This window comes from Fistularia commersonii, chromosome 1 (genome assembly GCF_037954325.1).
Source record: "Fistularia commersonii isolate RoL2024-O1a breed Wild chromosome 1, RoL_Fcom_v1.0, whole genome shotgun sequence".
Lineage (NCBI taxonomy): Eukaryota > Metazoa > Chordata > Actinopteri > Syngnathiformes > Fistulariidae > Fistularia > Fistularia commersonii.
In genome coordinates, this window is record NC_141284.1 from 29,202,317 (window position 1) to 29,208,501 (window position 6,185).

General features: G+C 50.0%; 1 protein-coding gene across 1 annotated transcript; it reads right to left on the minus strand.

The window, feature by feature from the left end:
- Window positions 1–86: 86 nt before the first annotated feature.
- Window positions 87–6,139, minus strand: pacc1 (proton activated chloride channel 1). The gene is made up of 8 exons (XM_086159390.1): window positions 5,881–6,139; window positions 4,507–4,606; window positions 3,857–4,066; window positions 2,689–2,843; window positions 2,080–2,222; window positions 1,756–1,900; window positions 1,570–1,677; window positions 87–1,332 (listed from the first exon to the last, which is right to left on the minus strand). Exons 1-8 carry the CDS (start codon window positions 5,908–5,910, stop codon window positions 1,171–1,173), a joined length of 1,053 nt encoding a protein of 350 aa, XP_086015516.1. The 5' UTR covers window positions 5,911–6,139; the 3' UTR covers window positions 87–1,170.
- Between the last annotated feature and the right edge of the window lie 46 nt (window positions 6,140–6,185).

The following is a 6,185-nucleotide window of genomic DNA, read 5'->3' on the forward strand; positions in this document are numbered from 1 at the left end:
CGTACAGCGCTGAGCATTGTGCCAGTCCCATATTTGACCAAACTTTGTTTCCAATAACAGACAGAACAGGCAATAACACAATACCCTCACAGTCAACAGGACACAAGATGTTTATGATTCAAATGTTTCAATCGGAAAAAAAAGCCATCAAATTTCACTTCGACGAGGCTCCGTTCGTCAATCGGTCCACAAATTCAAGTCATTTCTACAGCAGACAGCCCGTATACCTGAGAAATAAGAAACCCAGTCCAGTGTCGCTTTCCCCACGACCACAACGTCTTTGGGATTCTGGAAAGAACCTGAGACGTGGACTCAGATCCCGTCCAGGTGGGAGGACTTGTTTGGTTGCAGCGTGGAGGAAGTATTGAGAGAAAACAGGACCGATCCTGCCTGAGCCTGGAGCTGCACAGAGTCAGCTGATCCACAGGAGTCCAGGAAGGACGCACAGGGAATTTCACAGAGTAAGAAGCAGCTTTGTAACGGAGGACGACGTGGCGAGATTCAGATTCAATTTCTATTGCACTTCCAAGACTAAATAAGGAAGTGACAGTGTTCTCTTGTCATCGTGGCTCATCTGTCCAGAGAAATGAGGGGGGAACCTTCCAGGCACTATTTGCTGACATCACATATCAGAATGCTGCCTCGGCTTCTCGGGGATTCTTCTCTCCGCCGGGATCGAACAGACTGACCACACCTTTTGAAATCATGTGATATTGCTCATGCAAATAACAGGACTCTCTTCAAACACTGCAAGGTTCCCTTCCTTCGGGAGAAGCGGCCCTGAAATGCAGCGGCACAGTTGTTTTCCTCCAGCATGAGAAGAGAAACGCGTGCTGGCGCAGGAGAAATCACATGTAACACTGTCCTACGCAGAAAATGGCATCCGTTGAACTAAAGTGAATGGAAATTTAAAAAAAGATGGACATGAATGTGATTAAAAAAGAGGGATGCATAGTATACAATTATTAAAATTTGTAAAAAAAAAAAAAATAGTTATTTGACTTTCTTTGACATTCAGGAACTGCAAATTAAAACAGGATTTTTTTTTCTTCTTTTTAAACCAAACATTCTCTGCTGTCAGATCTTCTCGGTGATTGCACGCGGAGAAGAGAGTAGCTTGAACGGCGCTTCTCAAACTTAAAATGACCAACTTTTTTTTTTTTTTTGCCTTCAGTTTATCTGGTTCAGCTCTCTGGCCTTATTCCTCAGATGCCTCTTTCTCATCCTGATGCTCCACTGGATGGTCAGCTTGGCAAAATGAGCCGCCTTGAAAAGAGCCATGAAGACGCCGCAGAGGATGGCCGCCGAACTCCAGGCGTTGGCCGTCACGATCTGTTTGGGAAGGAGGACGAGGACGGACGGTGAGCCAAACCGCGGCGCCGCCCTGCGCTACCGTACCTCATCTCTCGACATTACAACAGAGAGAATCGGAAACACGTGCAGAAGATTTAACAATAAATGACTCCAAATCAGAGAGAAGTTGCATTAAATGTTCTCCTTACAGGTTGACTCTGCAGTTACTCTCCTGCCGATGGAGGGTTCAAAAATTTAAAATGAGGTGAAACCTACCAGCCGTATTTCTTGCACAAAAGGATCCCGCCACTCGAAGACCACAAAGAAGAGCTGATTGCTTTTCTCCTCCTGGGACCTTTTGTCGTTGAACTTCACCACAGCAGACTGCGGAGGAGCAAGCAACCCTCAGAAGGTTCTGCGCAGGTGACGAGAAGCGCGAACCCCGCGGCCGGTCACTCGTACCTCTTGCCGAAACTCAACGGACTCGCTGCTCCTCCCCGCCGTCTTGACCAGAGACATCTTGACCCAGGTCCTGAATCCTCCGGAGAAGGTCCAGGTGGAGTAGTTCCTCTCGCAGTCCCTCATGAACTCGGAAGTATTTGCGCCGCTGGGGCCAGAAAACCACCCGAGCGCTCGGGGTAAGCGAACGCGCACGTGGACGTGATGTGCTTCTTTTGTCAATGGACTAGAAGGCGGCACGGCGTCCTGCTCACTTCAGGGCTCGATTGAAAAGAACTGGTTTTAAAGGAGTCGCTGCAACAAGACAACGGTGGAAGGAGACCTTACCTGTCGATCAAGTCACTAAAATTGGCGAAGAGCATGTAGGTGATGGCGCTGAAGTCTTCCTCGGTTTTGTTTTGGCTGAACTGCATGAAGATCAGCTCCTTGTTCCGCACGTCGGACGGGCCGCGGACCACAAGAGCTTTTCTCTGTGAGGATGAAGTTTGACGGTGCGGTTCAGAGATGCGTCGCCTTGGAAGCTCGCGACGCCCGCGGGCGTCCGAAGCAGACGGAGAATCGCACCACGTCTGGGTATCTAACCGTCATCGACCCAGTTCCCATTTCAGTTTCCGGTGACATAAAGCGATGACACCAAGTCGCACGGCCCGCCGACACACTCGCGCTCTGAATCAACTCCCGTGGATTAAGTAAGAAATGTAGGTCCTGTGTGAAGGTGCAGCGTCGCTGACATCTACTGGGGGCTTCTTCACATCACAACCTCCTCTCGGAATCCCACTCCCGGATGCTTCGTTGATCCCCGAGGGGGAAAAGACCCCCCGTTTGTCGTTCAGCTCGCGGACGCGCGAATATTCGCTTCGTCAAAGATAAATCGGAATCGATCGATTGAAAAATTCTGGAGGCGTCGCCCGACGATCTCGTCGCGTCCCGACTGACCTGCGTTTGATTGTCGAAGGGCCCGACGTAGGTCACGTCCCTGAAGATGCAGTCCAGCTCCTGGGGCGTGCCGGGGTCCACCAATGGCGGGATGTCGTCATGGTAATGATGGCGACAGCTCAACAGCTCCGCCTTGCCAAGATACAGAGCGATTCCTGTTCACCGTAATCACAGACACAATGGCAGGTCAATAAAGGAGATCGACGTTCTCAGCGGGTCTTTCCAGGTCGAACAAAGACGTGCGTTTACATGGCGGGCCGCCGGCCGCCGCCGCGCCGCCTCCAGCAGGTGGCGCCGGCCCGCGCTCGCTATGATGGCTGCACTAAAACCAATCAAATTGAAAATGAAACGGCACCTGAATCAAGCAAGAACTTGTTCATCTTCAGTTTGTCAGAATGCTCCTTTTCAAGGATAACTGATTTCTTTTGTTTCAAAGAAAAAACAACATTTTAGATCCATTCTGCTGCTCCCGATCTCACATTAATGCAGTTTACTTACTTCATTTGAGCCTATTCTCAAATTTCAATATCTCAATGTCATTTTAAGATAACAAAATATGTCTTGTTTTTATCACATAATTTTAACCTTTCCAGTAATCTAAGTCTTGTGTGTGTGTGTGTGTGTGTGTATATATTTACTGATTAACACATTTTCAGGTGATTTCCCGTTGACAACAAATACAATACAAGACTTTCCGAGACCTTTCGCCTCTTCTCTCATCTACGTCCTCACGTGTCGCCGGCTGTTTGCAGGGTTTGCTGTGTTTTCTGGTCTCAAGAGAAATTTTCTGAATATTTACTCATTTCTTGCAAAGCTTCCAACGTACCCCAATTTAATTTGAAACGTGTATGCCGACTTCTCGTCACACCGCGGGTAAATTGGTTTGCGCTGGGAAAACGAACCCGTTCCCCGTGTGTTTTTTACCCGCTATCAATCCAAGATATCCAGGACGTAACCAACTAATGTACATGAACTGTTTTCACAGACCTCCTATTTTCCCTCCTTTTCTATGTGTTGCTTTGCTGGTAAACGTTCCGACCCTCTGGAGGTTCACCAAGTCTTCCAGTACGCATGAGAGTTCTGAATTTGTTTTTTTTCACCTTCAACCCCCCGGGGGGGCAAACCCGCTCGCCGCTCAGCCGTCGCCCCGCCGATGACTCTTACGCACCGGGCGACGGGAAGGCGTCCACCTCGTTGTAGGTGACGGACATGACGGGGTTGCTGAGTTTCTCCAGGACGTCGGAGATGGTCTGGTAGGCCAGGAAAGCAGCCACCGCCGTCAGCAGCAGGTAGATGAAGATCAGCACCACCGTGAAGACGTTCTTCAGGCACGTCTTGCTGAACCTCACGGACAGGCCGCCTGCGCCCATGTCATCCTCTGCATCGGCCAAACAAACAGGACAATTCGGGGCTCATTTTTGAGTCTAAGCCGCCTCCATTTAATCAGGAACAATATTCTTTCTGGCACGTTTTAAAGGACGTCGGTTGTTTCAAATCGACAAGCAGAAGGTCACGTCCCGCTACGACGTCGGTTCATTTTTTCTGCATTTTCTGAAAATATCTCAGCCATCTTTTGGAAACCGTTCTTACAAGTAATTTATCGGAAAGCCGATGAGGAGCGGCTTCTTTACAGAGACGCCTTCCGATGCCCAACTTCTTTCGCTTCAAGTTGAATTTAAAATAGAATTATTTCTAGGTCTCGATCTACGTCGGGGTTCTTTCATTCTCATCTGTATTTTCATCTGTTTTTTATTAAAAATATAATCCATAAGCAGACGTGGAGCGGCGGCGGCGGCGGAGGAGCCTCAGCGTGTCCACCTTGTGAGATGAGTCCGTCGGACGCCTCCCGCTCCTGCTCTTTGACAGCCTCATCGTAAAAGTCGGGAGACTTTGGGCGCTCGTCTTCGTCGTCGATTAACTGCCGGGGGAAAAGAGACAACAGAGGTTTGATAGAATATCAGTCGGTCAATTTTGCTCCATAAGACGGCAAAGGTCCGACTACGTGACACAATGTTTAAACACACTTTATCTCAAACGGGAGATTATAGCTTAATCCATTTTGCAAATTGCAACAGAATAAGCAGTCGCCACGTGAGGATGGCAATCGGCAGCGTTTCCCCCATTATCGGGAACATCTTGCTATTTTCAGGACTTTCATGTTCACAATTGGTTTCTGGGCTCCGAACACACGCGGCGGGTCGGAATACGCCGGAAAACTGCCCGGATGTGCCGACGATGGCGTGCGAGGTGGTTTGTCCACGCGCCGCCCTGCCACGGACGGGCCACGGGTCCAGGGGGGACCCCAGACCCCGGACCCCGGATCCCGGACCCCGGCTGGGAGAGGCGGCGGCATCCCTGGTGCCCCGGCTGCGGGATAAGCGATAGCTAATGGATGGATGGATGTTTGGTCATCTCATTTTGAGTCATTTGTAACCTTTTGTCCTGATTCTAGTAAAATAATCAGGGGTATCTGCCCACAAATAGAAATAAATCAACCTTTCCGGAGTCAGGACATAGAACGGACCCGGGCCTTTTACGTCCGGCCCGGTTTGCTTTTTTATCCGGCCGCCAAAACATTTTCTTTGGATATTTTAAGGAGAATTTTCAATCAATATTAAACTCCTTCTTTATTCCTTTTGTTTGATTTTGTGCGAATGATCGTATTCACAATAAGGTCAGTGCATTTATATTATCATTCATGATTTTAAAGTTGAAATAAAACGCCCAAAAATCCAGATATTTAAAGTGCAATTTTCAACTTGCTCAACGCACATGATGACGGGTTTGCCGCGCATAAAAATGAACGCGAGGTGACCGTGTGCACGGCGTGCACGGCCGGTCATTTCCTCAGAAACATGATGTCAGCCAGACAGAGGCGACCTTCTCATCTTCCGGATGAGATCCTGGGTGAGAAGAACTGAAGTCCAACCTCTGGAAGAAACGCGTAAAAGTTGAATCGCGACCCCGAATGGACGCCGACTTGGTGACACAACAAACACTTGGTGACACAAAGAATAAAATATTTAGTGTCACAAAGAATAACACACTTGGTGTCACAAAGAATAAACTTGTGAGTGTCACCGAGTGTTTGTTGTGTTTTATTTGCAGAAAAGGGTCGGGAGGAAGCGCGCGGTCACGTGACAGCGCGACTTCTTCAACCATTTCCAAGGAACCGGAACCGTCCGCTTTTACCTCCCGGTACGCGCCGTCCCGTCCCGGCATCCCTCTTCCGTCGCCCGCCGAAGCCCCGGTGCCTCAACGAGCCGCTCAGGTCTTCATTGAACCGACACGCGTGGCGCGACAAGCGTGGGCCGCCGTCTAGCGGCCGCCGAGGAAGCAGGAAGTGCGACGAGGAGCCCGACACTTTGCAAACACACGCACGGAAGGACGTCCCTCTGCGGGGAGACGCGGGGCCGCGATCCAAGGCGGGGAAGCCCGGCCTCCTCGCCTCCTCGCCTCCTCCGCCCTTCCCTCCGCCTCCAGAGGCCGCGGCGGCC

Coding starts and splice junctions, on each gene's coding strand:
- pacc1 (XM_086159390.1), bottom strand. CDS start 5,910: ATGCCGGGACGGGACGGCGCGTACCGGGAG. Junction 4,607..5,880: donor GGGACGGCGCGTACCGGGAG/GTAAAAGCGGAC, acceptor TTCCCCCGGCAG/TTAATCGACGACGAAGACGA. Junction 4,067..4,506: donor CGACGGACTCATCTCACAAG/GTGGACACGCTG, acceptor TGGCCGATGCAG/AGGATGACATGGGCGCAGGC.